This window comes from Piliocolobus tephrosceles, chromosome 10 (genome assembly GCF_002776525.5).
Source record: "Piliocolobus tephrosceles isolate RC106 chromosome 10, ASM277652v3, whole genome shotgun sequence".
Lineage (NCBI taxonomy): Eukaryota > Metazoa > Chordata > Mammalia > Primates > Cercopithecidae > Piliocolobus > Piliocolobus tephrosceles.
The window spans coordinates 21,821,502-21,843,266 of NC_045443.1; the positions used below are offsets into that span (position 1 = coordinate 21,821,502).

Consider the following 21,765-nt stretch of genomic DNA (forward strand, 5'->3'; position numbering starts at 1 on the left):
TAACAAAGCACATTCCTTACAGCCCAGAATCCTTACAACTTTAATTAACACAGCAATGTTTCTAGCAAGGACAAGATTGGGGGTAGAGTCACAGATTAACAGCATCTCAAATATAGAGCCGAATGGAGTCTCTTAAACTTACTTCTATCTATAATAACACAGCAACAGACTAACCTATTTTTTCCCTACAGTGTATCATGGGGTTAAATGTGATTTTTCTGGTTAATTCAACTCCAAAAGCTTAAAACAATATGATAGGCACCAAATTGCCCAATGCCTTTAACACAAGGTACTAGACCACATAGGCAACACATGCTAAAAGACTGTAAAATTAGTTCTGCCAGCATTAGTCCATCACATTCACTCCCTGCTCCAACATGCTCATGAAGCATATGGGGAAGGGAAAGGGAAAGTGTTTCACCCCACCACCACCAATTCCCTGTCCGCAGCACAAGTGAGTAGGATGTTAAGGGAACCATTTAGAGAGCTTTACAGGTAGCCCCTGAAGTCTGAGTGATGCAGAAACTGATACCTCATTCCACTGAAGACAAGGAGGTGTGGCTAGCTAGACATTCTGACAGCAGAGGAGAAGAGAGGTGCTCTGTTAGTTTGGTGTGCACTTTCAGGGTCTAGTGGGGACAAAGGATGAATGAGTTTTCCAGAAGCCCACTGTGGACCCTGTGTCATCTTAAAAGGGACTGAATCTGGACAAGGAATGGCCCAGAAACTGTAGGTGAGAAATCCCCAGTGATATTGAGATTCTGATGTGCCCATAAAAAACCCCAGCAGAGAAAGAATCAACATTTGGAATCAGCCACACCAAGAAAAGAGCAATGCTAGATTATAACTAATATTTGTGCCGGCAAATGTTTAACGACTGGCTGTCTTAAAAAACTGCATGTATAAATATATGTGTGTGTACGTATGTATACATAGGTTTATCATAAATTTTATTGAAAGATACATAGCAAATATTTTACAAATAATAATATACAATACTCTTTATGCAAATTCCATAGAGTCAAATGATTCTCACAGAATTCTTTCGCTGATTTTTGCTGAATCCTTGTATTACCCAAACTATAACAGCAATTGATGAGTGTAGTTTGAATGTTGCTTGACTTTTCTATTTACATTAACTAGTAAGATGGAAGTGAAACAAAGGAACTATAGATTGCAATTCCACTTGTTTGTCTGATACTAGTGAGGTCTTTGCTAAATTGAATAGCAGCTCTCTGACAAAAGAATTTCTTCAATTTTTTGTGCTATTCACAGCGTACTACAATCTACCACAACAGACATGACACACTTTTAATTTCATTATTAATATTCTCTCCATCACTTTTTAAAAATGAGTCTCCATCTATGTTATGTCTTTAAAAATGAGACTCCATCTATGTGAAGATTTGTTACATAGATAAATATGAGTCATGGGAGTTCATTGTACTGATTATTTCATCACCCAGGTATTAAGCCCAGTATCCATTAATTATTTTTCCTGATCCTCTCCCTCCTCCCACCTCCACCCTCAGATAGGCCCAGTGTGTGTTGCTTCCCTCCATGTGTCCATGCTGTTCTCATTATTTAGCTTCCACTTATAAGTGAGAATATACAGTATTTGTTTTTCTGTTCCTGTGTTAGTTTGCTAAGGATAATGGCCTCCAGATCCATCCATGTCCCTGCAAAGGACATAATTTGATTCCTTTTTATGGCTGCATAGTATTCCATGGTGTATATGTACCACATTGTCTTTAACCCATCTATCATTGATGGGCATTTGGGTTGATTCCATGTCATTGCTATTGTCCACCACTTTTTTAAGTCTAAAAAATCAACAATAAAATAAATCAAACTCTTATTTGTATAATCTGCCATTTTCCATGGTGTAAATACTCCCATTATGGCCAATTTCAAGCTATCAACATGACATCACTGAATGAGGCAGTAGGAAGAAATGTGTAGCAGCCCACCATTATATTTTTACCTATAGATACAATAGATATAAATAACCTTAAGAGTAGAGATAATAGCAAAAGAGTTAGGAAATAATGAGTTTTGAATACTTATTACCTTTTTCTTAATATAATTTATGTGATTATGTTTATACAGTTTAGTGTTTAACAATAGCTGTGCTAACAATCAACTCACACAAATCCTAAAATTTTAACAATCAGCTCCCACAGATTCATAGTTGTACCACACCACTGATTCATAGATACAGGAAGACAGCCTGTGATATAGCAAGAGTGACACCACGGCCATGATGACTAATGTTTGATTCTTGCATACTAAGGTATTCTGCAGCAAGGTTCTTAAACAATGCCCATAGCATAGATAACCCTTCAAAAGAAACAAAGCATATAGCATAGATAATTACCTCAGCAAGATTCTTATCTAGACTCCCCAGTATTCATGAGTTTTGCAAGAAAGTCTGAGATAAGATCAGCAGTACATGTTTTATCCTAAAAGCTTACATGTTTTCTGGAGGGCAGATGTGGGGATCCACTTTAACAGAATCATCATTTCTGTTTGTAAGTACCTGTTAAATATCTCTTTCTAAGAAACTGGATTTGTCAGCTTTGGCCTCTCAGCTCCCTCAGCCTTTGGGGGTAGGTTTGCATATCTAAGCTCATACAGAAACAACAGTGAGGCTCTTTCCTCTCCTTACTCCTTACCCACCCTCCAATTTTAAAGCCCCTAACTAAGAAGCAGCAGAGAAGCAGAAAAGACAGAACTTCAGATCCCTTTTAGCTCTGGTCAGCAAGCTTAGGAGTGAAGAGCATATCAACCTGGTGACTGTTTCTGACGAGTCAAAGAAGTACCAGTGTGTTGCTAAATATTATGGGGTATGTTAAGAGCTCTTAGTCAGGAGAAGAGCTGGAGCAAGAAAGCAACAATAAATCATTTAGGGTTGCCTGTAGTTAGGTGAGGCTTTAATTGGATGTGTGTCTGGAGTTTTGATAACAGGTAGTACCAGACTTTTTATTACCTGAGAATGATCAGATAAGCTAAATTAATAAGCATTTAATTTAGAGGAGAAAAATACATTCACAGGAAAATTGTCGAGAAATAAAAATGTTTGCTTTAATTTCTTTCCTATATAGTCCAGCTTGTTCAGTAAATCAGTTACATGAACTAATAAAAACAAAGAAGAGGTTTCGAGGGCAAGATGAATCCAGGCTGTACTCATAGTGAATTGGCAAAAACCAAGATAACAATGAGAAGATATCCAAGATGCTTCAGAAATTTCAGACTTGAAGATTCAGAGTAGATTACATGAGAGATAGACATCTGGGAGTTAAAAGCATAATAGGTTTGTCAAGGTTATGATCATAGATAAAATCCTTTAGACAGAGAAACATAGTCTATTCAACAGGGCACAGGCAGACAACCATTAATCCTACTAAGAGGCACGCACTGTGCTAGGAAGTTTAAATATGTCGCCTCACATATGGATCAAAGCAACTCTACAAAGTAGATCTTATACCCACCTTGCCAATGAGGAAACTAGGGTTCAGATGAGGTAAATAATTCACTGAATAGTCACACAACAAAGAAATGCTGGTGCCACATTTGAACGTAGGTCATCTGACTCAAAAGCTATTAATCTTTAACTACTCTATGAAATGTCATTATTCATTCCCAATTTTTGCAGTTCAAAATTAACCTCAATACTCCTATTCTAGACATTTCTGATATCAACTTGAAGAAGAATGGAAAACTAGATTTTGACGGTAGTTTAAAAGTGGAGAAGGGCCTTCAAGAGATTAGGCGGGTATGGGAGTCAGATGTAAGAACACTATGGAGGGAAATAGAAGAAGATAGCTTTATCTCCTTCAGTTTTTCCAGATGAATCTTGAACTCCCCAACCACTTTTCTTTCTTTCTTCCCTTTTAACCATCTCCTGTATTTCCCATGCTCATTCCTGCTGCTAAGCCTTTGGTTCTTGGGATATTTCCTACAGGACTGGCCACATCTTCTTCTGAACCTATCCAAATGCTATTGGCCTTTGAGGTTCAATGTAAGTTCCACTTCTTCTCTGAACCTTTCTTTGCCAACTCCAGTCCTGCTATTCTTTTCCACCCATAAACATAACACCATAATATTTAGCAACACACTGGTATTTCTTTGACTCCTCAGAAACAGTAACCAGGTTGATATGCTCTTCACTCCTAAGCTTGCTGACCAGAGCCAAAAGGGATCTGAAGTTCTGTCTTTTCTGCTTCTCTGTTGCTTCTTGACATTGGGCCTCCCTTATTTCTAGGTGCCCAGTTTTCTTTGCAGTTGCCCTTCCCCTAACCTGTACCTATTGCTGCCCTCCCTGTGGATAACATGTTTCAAGTTACCTATATCTTACTTTTAACCCACCCTACATCCAGTATATGTATCTAATTTAATCAACATTAAGGTGAGATGCACTGAAAGTTCTTTAACTCTTAGACATTTCTAAAAGTTAGATATTCATGCCAGTGTGGCAGACAGGTAGGTCTTATCCCTACACCACCTTGACAAAAAGCCAGCCTTCAAAAGCAGAACAAAAAAGGAGAATGTGGAGTCATTACACCTTTACATTTGAGGAGGCTCCTGCTACTTTGCTTCCCCTCCCATAGACAATGATCTCCCTCCATTTCCCCTGGGAGCTTAAATTCCACTCTATTCTTCCTTCCGACTGAATTCCGTAAAGAGGAAACCCCTGTCACAATATACAGGAGGATCTTGACCCTGGACAATGAATCTAGAAGTCTTTAGAAGGACTTCAAGGCAGTTTCATACTGCACCAACTTTCTATTTCATTCAGCACATTTTTGTTGAATATATACTACCTACTAAACATTGGAGATACAAAGGGAGACAAAAATAATCCCTGAGATTAAGTAAGGAGTTTATGGTGGTGGTGGAGTCAGGCAGTAAGAATTTACAATAAAGTGGGATAAGTCTAAATTTAGAGGATGACAAGGTGCTATAGGAACACACAGAGAGGACACCTAGTTGTCTTGAGGATGTTAGATAAAGTATCTTAGAGGAAGCAATGGCTTGATGAAACCAAAGGTCGATGAGTTAGCTAGGGAAAAGTAGTTGGGGAAAAGGTATGTGCAAATGCTCAGAAAGAAATTGGCATATCCTGGGATCTGGAAGTGTAGTGTGGCCCGAATGGACCACAGTGTGAGGGAGATAATGTGAAAATAAGGTGAAGCAAGATTGGATCTAAATGGGCTTAAGGAATGTATTTCCTCCTCCTAGAAATGAATGCTTTGTTTGGCTGCTATACTAGCAACAGGAATTAGACACGTTTATTAAACTGCTTATCATTTAACTTGGTAAATCAAAGAACAATGATTTTTATGGGTATCAGTAAATATCTGGAATTAGATACGTGGTAGGCTTTCCTGTTCATATATAATGGTTATTCTCAGTGTTTAAAGAATTAAAGGGACACTGGTAATTACCAGTTTTAGAGTGAGCCATTTGAGAGATAATACCTTACCATTACAATAGTGCTTTACCATTACCAATAGTAAAATAATATGAATAGTGAATAATATAGTAAAAACAGAAATAATTTAGCAATTTCTTAAAAACAATTGACGACCACGAAAAAAATTCACAATAAAACGGAGACTGGGAATGTTTCGTTCAACTTTCAAACATGCTGCTATTGATTGGAAATGTAAGAAATGTTCATTTGTTTTGACAAAATGGCAAGCAACTGTACATTATTACTGGAAACTTTAGCTGAGGTCAACGTTGTAAATGTAAAGGATAATTTCTTAGAGAACAATTCAGTAGTATTGTTTTGCCTTGTCATGAAGAATTTTTGAGCTTCCACAAACAAAAACCTTGGATTGTTAGGTGAACGGTGGCAATGAAGCGGTTTTCAGAAGACTCAGTTTCTTCATCTACAAAAATGACAGGAGTGGCGCTGTCATTCTGCCAATAAGACATTCTGTCAATAAGTGGGGCTCCTTCTGCCAATAAGAGAGAGCATGAGATCTGCGCCTCTAATTTCTCTCAGAAACAAATAATGAGAACTTCATACCAATTCATCTATTATATGAAAGCTTTGTCCCGTGAGAATACTGGTCTATCTTTAGATATGTAATTTATCAAACTTCTTTGGGCAACCCATCTTCTTTACTTTTTTATTTTTTGGTCTTCTCTTTGTCAAAGTTTTATGGAATAACTACATTCAGGTGTAGTAACAGTAACGCAAAGCTCTAAAAACCACGAGACAATTCGTTGCTTTCGAAACGCACGGCAGCAGGCACTCGATAAGACTAAGTATGAGCTCCCGAGCACCCGTAGGTCGGATTCCGTGGATCAGGCACCGGAAGTGACCGCTTCTTGGCTGCTTCCTCTCCGGGAGTCCAAAGTCCCGCTGCTCCGCCGCGATATTCAGTAAACAACTGGGAGTCCGGCAGCATGGAGGCAGCGCGCCCTCCCCCGACTGCAGGGAAATTCGTGGTGGTCGGCGGCGGCATCGCGGGCGTCACTTGTGCGGAGCAGGTAGGGCGGTGCTCAGGTGGTTCCGGAAGCCTCTTTCCTCAACCCCAAAGGCGATAGCGCTGAAGGCTTTTCTCCCACCCCCTCCCTTTTTCTTCTTCCGGGTTCGTCTTTTGCTGGATCCTTTTCGCACTTATTGCTCCCAGATTTTAGAAACTGTTTGGTGGTCCTCATATGGCCTCACTAGCTTTCTCTCAGGCGCAGGGAGGAGTGGGAGGCAAATTATTGCCGAGAAACCAAAGCTGGCAGATCCGTGCTCAGATCCTTGTAATGTCAGAGCAGACATGAGGACTTCGTATTTAGACAAAAAATTCAGCCCTCGTTCTTTTTTTTTTTTTTCTTTTTATTTGAGACAGTCTCACTCTGTCGCCCGGCCTGGAGTGCAGTGGTGCGATCTTGGCTTAATGCAAGCTTTGCCTCCCGGGTTCAAGCGATTCTTCTCTTGTGTCAGCCTCGCAAGTAGCTGGGATTACAGGCGCCCGCCACCACGCCCGGCTAATGTTTGTATTTTTAGTAGAGAAGGGTTTTCACCATGTTGGCCAGGCTGGTCTCGAACTCCTGGGCTCAAGCAGTCTGCCTGCTTCCGCCTGCCAAAGTGCTGGGATTACAGGCCTGAGCCACAGCGTCCGGCCCTCAGCCCCCTTTGTTAATTGTCATAGGTGACTGAGTTTAGTTTCCAGATAGTTGACAAGTCTTTAGTGCACCTTAACTAATTAATAAAGAATCCCATATGTAAGTTTTCTATACTTCGAACTCCCAAGATAGAAGATACTTTATTTCTAGTAATGTTTTGTAAAACAATCAGGAAGGGATTATGTGCATGTAGGGCATGCTTACCTGTTAATACTGAATAGCCAGACTGTATATATTCATATACATGTGTGTATTCCAAAAAGTTCTAGGTTATTTTGTTGATACAAACATGAGCAATCGCTGAAGTCATAAGAAATAGTGCAAGAAACTCAAATGTTTTCATTATTGGATGCGTATTTTTCATTTATTCACTAAGTAAGCATATATGATGCAGGCACCGTATTTAAGGGCTGAATGTTCAACTATGAACAGCATGATATACCATACTAGGGACCCACAGCCTAGTGGAAGAGGCAATGTTGTATGTCTATGCAAGAGATATCAACAGTTATCTTAGGGGTGCCTGTGGAGTAGGTAGGGAGTGAATTAGGGAAGAGGAATTTTTTTTAATCGAAGGAGGTATTTTTAAAATCTCATTTTGAGAGAATGAGTGAAAATTCAAGTATTCAAGAAAAAAATGTCATCTCCAGTGGAAAAGCATGGATCATCAGCGAGCAGTAAAGCTTAAAGCATAGATCATAAGGAATCTTATAAATCATGCTAAGAACTTAAGAAGAATTTACAAGTAGTGAAATGTCTTTGAGCAGTGGAGTAACTTGATGATGTGAAAAGGTTTGAAAGATGATTAGTTACAGTGTATTTGTGGCAGAGGCAGCTGGTTTATACATGAAACTGGAGAGCCAATTTCAAGGTAATTTGAGTAGTATAAAGAAGTTTCGAGGACTTCATCTAGCAATGGAAACAAGGAGATAAATTACAGAATATACAAAGGAAAGAAAGATGGAGAGAGTAATAATATTGCCAAATATAGAAAGTTCAAATAGAATGAGACTAAGAAGAATCCCATGGGTGCTGGGTACCATAGCTCACACTTGTAATTTCAGAACCTTGGGAGGCCAAGGTGAGAGGATTGCATGAGGCCAGGAGTTCGAAGCCAGGCCGGGCAACATGGTAAGATCCCATCTCCATTAAAAAAAAGAAAAGAAATAATCCCTTGGATTTTAAGGATTCATAGATACCTCAAACATGCTGTTTTAGTGATATAGTAGGAATAGAAGCCAGATTATTGAGGATGGTGGTGTGGAGGAACCAGACTTTGAGATAAGAAAATGCTTTCAGGTACAGAGTGAAGAAATAGGTTGTAGCTAAAGGAAAATAATGAAACATTAACAAGTTATACCTCTAAATTTTGTTGAAGCTATTGTTAAAATGGCTTTATCATCCCACAATATGTGCTGACTGGAAGAGGCAGAATAGGAGTGCCAAAGCACTTGGGGAAAGTCAGACCAATATTCTAGGTGTTTAATATTGAGGGTTTGCTTTGATTTCATCCCATTGAAGACAAATGAAATATTATTTTAAGATAAATATAAGTTGGTTTAACTGTTAATTAGGAAAATAGTTTATGCTCATCCTCTGCATTATAACTCTAAATTAGTATACAAAATAGTTGAAGTAAATAAAGGATACTTCTTTTTTTTTTTTTTTATGAGACGGAGAGTCTTGCTGTGTCGCCCAGGCTGGAGTGCAGTGGCGCGATCTCAGCTCACTGCAAGCTCCACCTCCCGGGTTTACGCCATTCTCCTGCCTCAGCCTCCCGAGTAGCTGGGACTACAGGCATCTGCCATCACGCCCAGCTAATTTCTTATATTTTTTTAGTAGAGACGGAGTTTCACTGTGTTAGCCAGGATGGTCTCGATCTCCTGACCTCGTGATCCGCCCGCCTTGGCCTCCCAAAGTGCTGGGATTACAGGCGTGAGCCACCGTGCCCGGCCATAAAGGATACTTCTTTATATCACTTTTCTTGTTCAGCAGTTCTTTGTTAGTGTTTGCTGTAAATGTATTATTTTATCAGTATCAGAGTTTACCATTATTCACCATTGCCCCATAGATAAGAACATGACATGGGATAATGGAGACCTTTAGATGAGGAGCAGTGGGTTTTTAATTTTCTAGATTAATTACATTATTAAAGTTGCATCATCCTCAACCCCGAACCATATATGCCAGTCCTTAAAGTAATTTGTCCTAATTTTTTTTCTCTCTTTTTAAAAATAAGTTGGCTACTCACTTTCCATCAGAAGATGTTCTCTTGGTAACGGCTTCTCCTGTTGTTAAAGCAGTTACGAATTTCAAGCAGGTAAGAACCTTTGTATAACTTAATATTAATTTGAAAAAATTGCAATTTAACTTGCATAGCGTTAGGGTAACTATTTTTTTCTTTCTTAAAAATTGACAAGTACAATTATATGCTGTACAACATGATGTTTTGATATATGTATATACATTGTGGAATGGCTAAGTCAAGCTATTTAAAATCTTTCCAATGTTGATGCCTTCTATTTCTTTCTCTTACCTAATTTAATTGCTCTAGCTAGGACTTTAGTACTGTGTTGAATAGAAGTGTTGAGAATGGGCATCCTTGTGTTGTTCTTGATCTTGGAAAAGCTTTCAGCTTTTCACCATTCAATATAGTATTAGCTATAGGCTTGTATATGACCATTTTTATCTTGAGGTACATTCCTTCTATACCTAGTTGTTGGGCTTTTATTATGAAAAGATGTTTAATTTTGTTGAATTTTTTTTTTCTGTATCTGTAGAGATGGTCATGATTTTTGTCCTTTGTTCTGTTAATGTGGTATATCACATTTACTGATTTGCATATTCTAAGCCATGTTTGCATCCCTGAATAAATCCCCCTTGATTATGGTGAATTGATGACTTGTGTTTTATTGTTGTTGTTTTGTTTTTTGTTTTTGTTTTTGTTTCTTTTTTGAGACGGAGTCTTGCTCTGTTGCCCAAGCTGGAGTCCAGTGGCGCCATCTCGGCTCATTGCAAGCTCTGCCTCCCGGGTTTACACCACTCTCCTGCTTCAGCCTCCTGAGCAGCTGGGACTACAGGCGACCACCACGACGCCCGGCTACTTTTCTGTATTTTTTAGCAGAGATGGGGTTTCACCATATTAGCCAGGATGGTCTCCATCTCCTGACCTCACGATCCACCCGCCTCGGCCTCCCAAAGTGCTGGGATTACAAGTGTGAGCCACCACACCTGGCGAATTGATTACTTTTAATATGCTGTTGAAATCAGTATGTTAGTATTTTGTTGAAGATTTTTGCATCTATGTGCATCAGGGATATTGACCTGTAATTTTTTTTCTTGTAGTATCCTTACCTGGCTTGTGTATTGGGTAATGCTAGCCTCATAAAATGAGTTTGGAAATTTTCCCTCCTCTTCAATTTTTTGGAAGAGTTTCAGAAAGCTTGGTATTAGTTCTTTAAATTTTTGACAGAGTTCAGCAGTGAAGTCATCAGGTCCTGGGTTTTTCTTTGATGGAAGACTTTTTATTGCTAATTTAATCCCCTTATTACTGATCTGTTCAGGTTTTCTGTTTCTTTGTGGTTTATTCTTGGTAGGCTGTATGTAGGTATGTATCCACTTCTTCTAGGTTGTCCAATTTGTTGGAGTATAATTATTCCTAATAGTCTCTTATGATCCTTTGTATTTCTGTTGTATCAGTTGTAAAGTGTCCTCTTTCATTTCTGATTTTATTTAGTTGAGTCTTGTCTCTTTTTCAGTCTAGCTAAAGATTTCTCAATTTTTTTGTATTTTCAAAATAACATCTTTTTGTTTTGTTGATCTTTTCTATTGTTTTTCTAGTCTCTACTTCATTTATTTCTGCTCTGCTCTTTGTTTCCTTCCTTTCCCTAATTTTGAGCTTAGTTTGTTCTTGGTTTTCTAGTTCCTTGAGATGTAACCTTAAGTTGTTTACTTGGTATCTTTCTTTTTTGATATAAGTGATTATTGCTATAAACTTTGCTCTTAGAACTGCTTTTGCTGAATCTTGTAAGTTTTGGTATGTTGTGTCTCCATTTTCATTAGTCTCAAGGTATTTTTAATTAAAAAAATTCTTTCTTGACCCACTGGTTCTTTAGGAGAGTGTTGTTTAATTTCTAAATATTTGTGAATTTTCTGAAATTTCTCTTGTTATTAATTTCTAGTTTTATATCATTGTGCTAGGGAAAAGGTGCTTGATATGATTTCATCCTTGTATTTGTTAAGACTTGTTTTGTGACCTATTGTGATTTATCGAACGTTCCATGTGCACTTGAAGAGGATGTGTACTCTGCTGCTAAGTGAAATATTCTGTATGTGTCTGTTAAATCCATTAGTTCACATCCAGTGTTTTATTTCCAATAATCTTTTCACTGTTGAAAGTGGGGTACTGAAATCCCCTACTCTTTTATTTTTTGAGACAGAGTCTCACTCTGTCACCAAGGCTGAAGTGCAGTGGTGCAATCTTGGCTTACTGCAACCTCCATCTCCCAGATTCAAGTGATTCTCCTGCCTCAGTCTCCCGAGTTGCTGGGACTACAGGTGTGTGCCACCATGCCTAGCTAATTTTGTTTTGTATTTTTGGTAGAGATGGGGTTTCGCCATGTTGGCCAAGCTGGTCTTGAACTCCTGACCTCAAGTGAACCGCATGCCTTGGCCTCCAAAAGTGCTGGGATTACAGGTGTGAGCCACTGTGCCCAGCCACCCCTGTTCTTTTTATACTGCAATCTGTGTCTCTCTTCAGATCAGTTAATATTTGCTTTATTATTTAAGTGCTCTGATGTTAGGTGCATATATATTTACAGTTGTTGTATCTTCATAATGAATTGTTCTCTTTACCATTTTGTAATGACCTTTTTTGTTTCATTTTACAGTTTTTTACAAATGGCTATTTTATCTGATACAGTTACATCCACTCTCTTGTTTTCTCTTTGCGTGAAGTATATTTTTACTTCCTTTCCCTTTTCCTGTGTGTCCTTACAGGTGAAGTAAATTTCTTGTAGGTAACGTGTAGTTAGACCTTGTTTGTTTATTCATTCAACCCCTATTTCTTTCACTTGAGAATTAGTCCATTGATATTCAAGGTAATTGTTGATAGGTAAAGACTTACTGCTACCTTTTTTTGTTAATTATTTTCTAGTTGTTTTGCAAATCTATATTCCTTTTTTCTCTCTTCGTGTCTTCCTTCTAATTAAATTATTGGTATCCTACTTGAATACCTAATTACTAATTGGTATCCTTTCCATTCAGTTTGAAGAGCTCCCTTTAGCATTTCTCTAGTGGTAGCTTCGATTCCTTAATCTTTTTGTATTTAGTGTATGTTTTTGCTTTGTGGTTATCATAAGGCTTATGTAAAACAATTATAACGGATTTTTTTTTTTTTTTTTTTTGAGACGGAGTCTTGCTCTGTCGCCAGGGCTGGAGTGCAGTGGCCGGATCTCAGCTCACTGCAAGCTCCGCCTCCCGGGTTCATGCGATTCTCCTGCCTCAGCCTCCTGAGTAGCTGGGACTACAGGCGCCCGCCACCTTGCCTGGCTAGTTTTTTTTTTTTTGTATTTTTTAGTAGAGACGGGGTTTCACCGTGTTAGTCAGGATGGTCTCGATCTCCTGACCTCGTGATCCACCCGTCTCGGCCTCCCAAAGTGCTGGAATTACAGGCTTGAGCCACCGCGCCTGGCTATAATGGATATTTTATGCTGAAAACTACTTAACTATGACCACATAAAGTAACTCTACACTTCTACTCTACTCCTCTGCCACATTTTATGTTTTTGATACCACAATTTACCTCATATTATATATCCCTTAAATTATTGAAGCTATTGTTGTATTTATTAGTTTTGTCTTTATTTAATAGTTTTGTGTAAGCCAAACATATAAGTGGCTTGCACACCACCATTACAATTTTAGAGTATTCTCAGTTTGACTGTGTAGTTACTTTTACCAGTTAATTTTTATATTTTCATATGTTTTCATGTTACTAACTGGCGTCCTTTTCTTTCAGTTTGAAAAACTCCCTGTAGCATTTCTTGTAAGGCAAGTCTGGTGGTGAAGAACCCCCTCAGCTTTTATTTGTCTGTGAAAGTCCTTATCTCACTTTCATTTCTGAAGGACAGCTTTGCCAAGTACTGTATTTTTAGTTGGCAGTTTTGTTTTTTGTTCCTTCAGCACTTTGAATATATGATTTGTGTTAGGCCTTTCTTGCATTGCTATAAAGAAATACCTGAGGCTGGGTGATTTATAAAGAATAGAGGTTTAATTGGCTCATAGTGCTACATGCTGTATGGGATGCATGGTGCCAGGAATCTGCTCAGCTTCTGATAAAGCCTCAGGAAGCTTACAATCCTGGTGGAAGGTGAAGAGAGCAGATGTATCCCATGGTGAGAGCAGGAGCAAAGGAGAGAGTGTGAGGGGAGGTGCCACACATGTTATGAACAACCAGGTCTCTCAAGAACGCATCATCGCAAGGACAGCATCAAGCCATGAGGAATCAGCTCCCGTGATTTAGCCATCTCCCACCTCCAACACTGGGGATTACATTTCAACATGAGATTTGGCAGGGACAGACGTCCAAATCGTGTTATTTTTTCATTTTGTCCTGGCCTGTAAGGTTTCTCCTGAGAAATCTGCTGTTAGCCTTTTGGAGACTCCCTTATTGTGATTTGCTTTTCTCTTTCTGCTGTAATGGCCCTCTCCTTGTTTTTGATTTTTGACAGTTTAATTATAATATGTCTTGGTGTAGCCTTATTTGGATTGAATCTGATTACAGACTTTTGACCTTCTGGTTCCTGGATATTTATCTTTCTCCAGATTCGGAAGGTTTTTTATTGTTATTTCTTTAAATACACTTTCTACTCCTTTGTCTCTCTCTTCTCCTTCTATAACTCCTATAACTCAAAGATTTGCTTCTTTGATGCCATCCTTTAAATTCCGTATTTGTACATTCTTTTGACTGTATATTTTCAAATAATCTGTCTTTAGATTCACAAATTTTTTCTTCTGTGTGATCAGTTCTCTTGTTGACATAGTCTGTTGCATTTTTTTTGTTTGTTTCATCCGTTGCATTTTTCATCGCCAGAATTTCTGCTTTATTTTTTAATAACTTGTTTTTTTAAATTTTTTGTTTTGGTTGCTTATTGTTTTCCTAATTTAATTGAATTGTTTGTAACTTCTTGAAGTTCCTTCAGCTTCTTTAAACAATTATTTTGAATTCTTTGTCAGGCAGTGGTTTTTTTGTGTGTGTGTTCTTTTAGTGGCATGTCTTCTTGGTTTGTCATGTTTCTTGTTGCCATTTCTTTCTGTTTTTTTGGTGGCATGGCTTCTTGGTTTATCATGTTTCTTGTTGCCATATGTTGATGTTTGCACATTTGATGACGCACTCACTGTTTTCACAAGTATGGCCTAGTTTTGCTGTGGAAAGACCTTCCCCTATGGGGAGGGCTGCTTGTTGGATAGGATGTAGCAGTACTGGCATCAGTGAGGGTCCATGCAGCTCTGTCAGCTGAGTTAATTGTTGAAGATTGCAGGGATCCTCAGCATCCAACTCTGGATGTCTGCAGTGGTAATGAGGGTTGTTGGGGTTTTCAATGTCAGTGACTACTGAGAGCCTCCCAATCACAAGGAAGTTGTGGCTTAGGGGATCCCAATTGGCACTGAGTCTGCCTTCAGGTTCAGTGGCAGCAGCACTGGTGTCTGATAAGTGGTACCTATGGAACAGTGACAGAGCTGAGACCCAAAACACCGGCATACATGGAGGAACAAAAGCTCTGGGATCTGGGACAGTAATGACATTGTTGCCTAGAGTGCAAGTACCCATACTGCTGTATTGGCAATAGAATGTGAGGTGAGGATGCTTGTGAAGCAGCCAGGGAAACCAAGGATAGGAACACAGGTGTGCTGTGAAGCAGCCAGGGAAACCAGGAATGGGAACACAAGTGTGCTCAAAGTTATAGCAGCTTCGGTGTCAGGGAAGGGCCTTGCTTTCAACTGTGGCTGAGCTGATGCCTGGATTTCAGACATGTGCAGTGAGGCTTGGTTGCAGGGCCCAAAGTGCACACTAGCTTACCATGATGATGGCTCTGGTGTCTGAGATGTAGGTGGGCCCAGTGCAGGCCGTAGACCCTGGGTCTGATGTGTGGGATTGGGATTGGGACACTATGGGGTTGAGAGATGAAGTGACTCCTTTCCCAAAGCATTTTGACATTGGCCACTTCTTTGTGAAGACAAGCTATGCCGCCATGTCTCCCTCTCTGGGGTTCCCTGGCAGGAATGGTTGTTGGATCCGTCACAGTAGCAAGGAATGCCAGTTTTCTCTGTAGTGCAGGCCACCATGGACCACAGTGCTCTCCACCGTGTGACTGATAATGATAGCCTCTGCCTTTCTTTGCTCCTAGCCATTTCCTGGTTTCTCAGGTGTGCCAGGGTCATTATTGATTCTTCTTATGTGGCTATTCTCCATTTTCTTGCTCCACTGTGTTGCTGCAGATTGTTTAATGGGCCCTTGAGCCCTCTTTGGGCTATTTTGGCTTGTGAATAGTTGTCTATGTTTTGTTTTGTTTTGTTTTGTTTTAATGGGCGAATGAAGGCTGGTATCTCCTACTTAGCCATCTTGATGACAATACCTCCATGCATTCTGGAGTGTTTTAATTGTTTAAAATTACAAATATTCTTTTGACAGTCATTTGAAAAAACCTCGAGTTGAGAATTATTCACATAGAATACCAAAAGCTCCCAGAATTACACTGAATTTTTAGTCTTCTCTTTTCTCCACTTTCCTTCCACTTAGAATTACTTTTGAGAAAGTTTCCAATAAAAATTTTCCAGGAAAAATGCTCTGCAAATCTAAAATGGGTACAAATATACATGTAGATATTTATTATAAATATGGGTAGGGGTATGTGTATGTGTGTTTACAAATCAGAAAAGTACTTCCAAGCCAAGTTTATACTTACAGATAATTGATGTTTTAGATATGTAATAAGCATCTCGGAATACTTTGTATTCCATAATTTATATTCACATTATAATAGGAGTCTAAGAACAGTGGGGTCATAGTATAGAAAAGCCATCGCCGAACTTTTTTGATCCTGTAGCTCAACTGTTAAAATGTTTTGCCTTGACATCCCAATATATGTATACTAATAAGTTATATGCATGAGCTACAGAACTACAATTATAAATGTTATAAAGCCTATGCAAAATAAAATTTATAAAATGGCAAAAAACATAGGTTCTTTCTTCCCACCCTTCAGTGAAGACTACTACCATAGCCCTTCATTTAATACGATGTTTCTTGTAATATCCTGATAATGGAAAATATTTTTCTCTTATTGTAAACCTGTAAGACCAAGGGTAGTTTAGTGATATATACCATGTTATCCCTTTATAACCTAAGCAAAGATACATATGATATCTTAGTAGTTAGGTATAGCCAAAGAGTTATGGAGTTTGGGAGAAATAGAGGAAAAATTACAGCTATTAGTCTTTAAAAGGTAAAAGTACATATTTAATGACAGGCTGAGACTGTATCCATAAGAGAAAGATGTATAGCTGGGTCTCATAATTATCTTTCCAGAAGACCTAATTCAGTATCATAATCCAAGAGTTATGAGACTTGAATTCAGTTTTTGCCAGTTTTGTAAGTTATGCACAATAGAAGGAAAAAACTTGGTTTCTAGGCCTCTTATTTACTGGTCAGGTAGTCTTGGAAGATCTCTGTAAGCTGCTTCTCCTGTAGTATTAATACTTTCCTTGCTTACTTCACAGGGTTGGGAGCTTAAATGTGCCAATAATAAATATACAAATATCAGCTATTCTGTGTACAGCAGTAGGAAATGGCATTATCTTTACGATTTATTGAGTACCTATATTATATATTGCCAATGTACTAGGCACATAAGATACAGAGATTAAAAGTGTAGAACATAACACCAAAAAGTCACTAGTGCTTATCCTGAGGGATTATGGATGAGATTTGGAGAGGGATAAAGAGAGACTTGAACATTTACTCTCTATTATGTATTGTTTGTTTAGTGTCACAAAGAGCATGATTCATGACTTGTGTAATTTTTAAAGGAGAAAAAAGATTACTACTAATAATTCACATTTATTATTAAGTGCTTACCATGCACCAAGTAGTCTTCTAAAGGTTTCAAATATATGATCCTTAAATAACCCTAGAAGTAGGTTCTTACATAATTTGTAAGACCATAGAGGGGTCATGAGACCAAAATGTTTGAGAACTGTCAAGGCCATGCAGTAAGATTTCCATGCAGTTTTTAAGGAGCAGCTGAGGTTGAATATCAATCTGTAAGGCTGTGTGGTCTTTCTGCAGCAAACTGGGCTTAGGATTAGAGCAAGTAGATAGTTTATAGGGTTGGGGGTTTTCAGGTTAAGAGTTTAGGATAAGAGAGCAAAGAAGTGAAGGATTTAGGGAAAAGGTGAAATGATTCACAACTGAACTTTAACTGGACAGAAAGGAAAGTGAGTCTACAAGAATACTGATGGTTTTATAGAACAGGAAGGAAGAGTGCAAAGACTAGATGACCATAAGGTCTGCTAGTAAATAGAGAGGGAAAACTTGAAGGATAAGGAAATAAATAAGCTGTTTGACTAAACTGTAGAAATGTAAGTGGTGTTACCCCTCATTTTACAGATCAGTTCTCATTATTAGCTGGGAAACAATGGCTTATAACACCTGACTTGCCCAGGAGTGGCCAAGCAAATATTTAAGTCTCTTAATGCTGAATCTAGTCCTCTTTCCACTCTATATAGTGCAGTTGGCTAACTTTTTTGTTTTACGAACACAAAATAGTGTATAAAAGCGAAGTATTTTTATTATTTAAGATTCTTGAAAGAAAATACTTCAAAAATATACATTTTTAATCTCTTTGATCTGTACAGATTTCTAAAATATTGGAAGAATTTGATGTTGAAGAACAATCAAGTACCATGTTAGAAAAACGCTTTCCCAACATTAAGGTTATAGAATCTGGCGTAAAGCAACTGAAGAGTGAAGAACACGTAAGATCATTGTTTCCTTAATAACATTCCATTATTGAATCTTGATGAGGTTTTGCCTGCCTTCTTTTCACTCCAGCTCTACCACCACCACCATTTAAGTTTTTAATATGTAAAGTTCAGTGACATTGATTCCAGTATTATTAGAAAAAATACAGTTTTTGTAAGTTTATTGGAATTATATAATTAGATTTGGGATTTTAGTCTTCACATTTCAAATTACATTATTGTTTATAAAGTGTCCACTGTGTTCTGGTTACTGCATTAGGTGCTGGGATGCAGTAGGGATAATACGAGGTGTCTGCTCCTAGGAACTGTCAGTGTCAAAGGGAATATGAACATGCGTACTATAATTATATTGACATATAAAAAACACGGTCACTGAAATACTATCAAAGCTCTGATATCAGGGATTTAGGAAGACTTCACAGAGAGAGTAAAATGAGCTGGGTATTAACAGATGAGTGAAATTAAGAGTTCGCCAGGTGGAAAGGGGCATTCCAGGAAGAGGAGGTTGAATGTACAAAGACCCAAAGAAAGGAAAAGAAATATGAAGAATAGAGATGTCAAAGGGATTAGGGTATGGTTAAGTAAAGGAGATTGGCAATCAAGGCTAGAAGCTAAGTAAATAAGATCCTGAAGGGATTTTAATGTCATACTATAAGAAGTTGAGTTTGTTTTATATTTGGGAGAAATTGTAAGGTGATTTTAAGAGCTGGGGCATCAATAATAACATTGATTTTTTTTTTTTTCTAAGGAAGATGCATCTGTTAGGAGTGTTGAGAATGAACAAGTGGCCAGTAGCCAACCGAATTAGAAGGTGGTTATGATAGTCAAATGTTATGTAAAGGGTCAGGAAATTATGTACAGGCTCACACCTATAATCCCAGCACTTTGGGAGGCCAAGGCAAGTGGATGGCTTTAGCCTAGAAGTTCGACTCTAGCCTGGGCAACATAGCAAAAACCCATATCTACAAAAAAAATACAAAAAATTAATCAGGCATAGTGGCGTGTACTTGTGGTCCCAGCTACTTGGGAGACCGAGGGGGGAAGATCACCTGAGCCTGGGAGTTCAAGGCTGCAGTTAGCTGTGATTGTGCCACTGCACTCCAGCCTGGGCAACAGAGTGAGACTCTGTCTCAAAAAGAATAAACAATTTTTTTAAAAATTGATTTGAAAAATGATGTAAGGCCTGAACTGAGACAGGGACAATGAAGTTGTAAAAAATATCCAAGATGTGAGTGAGATTTCTACTATAAATTCAGCAGGACTCAGTAACCCTTTGCATGAGAATGAAGAAGGCAGTCTCAGGAAAGGATGTTGTTAGATGATTTACAGTATCCTCAGATGAGCTTTAGGCAAGATAAGAAGTAGGTTTGTAGTTGTTTGTATAAAGCAGTTCTAATTTATGAGGTCTAACTCATAAATTAGAGATGTGTTTTATCTCCTTTAGGGATAAAACACATACCACATTTGAAACACAAGTAATTTGAGAGAAAAAAGTAAAAGAATTTTATCAGGAAAAAATAAAAAATCTGAATCCCCAAACCAGATAAGTTTCTAATACTTATAGTGGTATTACATATTCCAAGTAATATCTTTGTCAATTTATTTTGTGTTTGAGGTGGGCTCTCAAAACATGCTAAATGTATTGTGAGGGAATTTATGTGTTAGGGCATTTGAATGAATCAGAATGCCTCCCATTACCATTTGAAAAATATCCCATATGCAGTGCATGTCTGCCTTCTCTTATCCATTGTCCTTTACATTTTTGTTTTTTTAACAGTTTATTATAATTTCTTTTATTTAACAATCTAAGAAGTTCGCAGCCATCAGCAGTTCTAGTGCTGTATTTCAGGTGCAGTTGGGAGTTTGGGAACTTGGTGGCGCTGTTAGTGTAGCGAACTTTGTATGTAAAATATGTGCATACTTTTGATAGCACATGTGAAGGTATCTCTCTAAAATTGACCTCATTGGTTTCATTCTCAGCAAACTGACCTGGGCCACTCATGGCTTTTATCGTGTCTGATGTTAATGCATGTTCTCTTTTTACCGTAAATTCATGGCCATCAGATGATATCAATTTCACATACTTGGCATCAGGGCCTTAACAACCACCACAGGTTTTCTCCTCTCCATCAATTTTTTTTTTTCTTGAGAAGGAGTCTTGCTTTGTTGCGCAGGCTGGAGTGCAGTGGCGCAATCTCAACTTGCTGCAAGCTCCACCTCCCAGGTTCACGCCACTCTCCTGCCTCAGCCTCCTGAGTAGCTGGGACTACAGGCGCCCGCCACCACACCCAGCTAATTTTTTGTGTTTTTAGTAAAGATGGGGTTTCACCGTGTTAGCCAAGATGGTCTGGATCTCCTGACCTCGTGATCTGCCCGTCTCGGCCTCCCAAAGTGCTGGGATTACAGGTGTGAGCCACCGCGCCTGGCCTCTCTCCAACCATCTTGTTTATATGAAATGCTACTGTGCTTCCCCAGGAACTTCAGTAGTTTCCCGGTGAGGCGAGGATGCAGTGTGTGTCACTCACTTCCATCTGGAGAAGTGTCCTTTACATATTTTAGTGAATTAGAGATAGTATGTTTTACTTTCACATCTCCTGGCAAAAATTTAGCAGTATGGAAAGAGTTTTTGTGTTTGTTTGTGCTGTTTGTTTTTACAGCAGCTAAATGCAAATTATTTTTTAAGTTTTATCAGTGCCTATAATTAACTTTTGTTCTTGTCAGATAAAATTCTAATGAGATTATCTGAAAGAAAACTTGTATAAAATTTCTATATGGGTTATGCTTATGCTGGATTACTGGTTTTATGTATTTGTTTTGCAACTAAAGAGTTAATTTGGGTTATAAATGTCTCATTGGGTATTAAGTGCTATGATACAATTTGCCAAGGTTTGTAAATCAAATAATTGGCACAAACATGAGCACTTATATCATTCAAACAAAGTTGAACATCTCTCGTAGTAGCATGCATTTATGTTTAAATGTTTTCTAAAGGCTACTATTTATATGTAGTTTTTCATTCAGTATTAAAGAACGAAAGCACTAGATCTCTGATATGTAGTTTTAGACCATTTATGTTATTAAAAATTCATATAAATTTAAAGCCAACACATGCTAGGATTAAAGATTATGTTCTTTGCTTATACTAAAATATACCCCAAACACATTTTGTTTGCTAGTAAAGTCATTATTTTTACTTAAGAATATAAATACTGCTTTTTTTTATAGAACTTCCTAGTCTTTTTAGATTAAGAAGATATACCGTAACTTCTTGCACCACTCACTGCATTTCTGTACTCATAATAGATACGAAGGTATGATATGATTAGAATTACTAGGTCGTCTTACAGTAACTTCCCTTGACATCAGAAATCTTCATTAAGGCCTGTCACAGGTATAATGAGAATGCTTAATTAAAAAATTTCTTGAAGTTTTGTTTTTAATCTGGGGTCAACATACCTTTTCAGCCAACATGAGATTCCCTGAGGTTTAATGTAAAACTTTGCGTGAATGTACCTTTTTATTCCAGAGGAGAAAGACTGCCTTCACAGGATTCTCAGAATGGTTTATGAGCTTAAAATGATTAAGAAT

General features: G+C 38.1%; 1 protein-coding gene and 1 pseudogene across 1 annotated transcript in view; one reads left to right on the plus strand and one right to left on the minus strand.

Moving 5' to 3' along the window:
• Window positions 1-6,283: 6,283 nt before the first annotated feature.
• PYROXD1 (pyridine nucleotide-disulphide oxidoreductase domain 1) overlaps window positions 6,284-21,765 on the plus strand; it is a 35,053-nt gene continuing 19,571 nt past the window's right edge. Inside the window, exons 1-3 of the mRNA XM_023209096.2 lie at window positions 6,284-6,504; window positions 9,374-9,454; window positions 18,052-18,171. Coding sequence (XP_023064864.1) covers window positions 6,421-6,504; window positions 9,374-9,454; window positions 18,052-18,171 — 285 coding nt within the window. The 5' untranslated portion in view covers window positions 6,284-6,420. The remainder of the gene's footprint in view (window positions 6,505-9,373; window positions 9,455-18,051; window positions 18,172-21,765) is intronic.
• Window positions 19,975-21,463, minus strand: LOC111540571 (annotated as a pseudogene).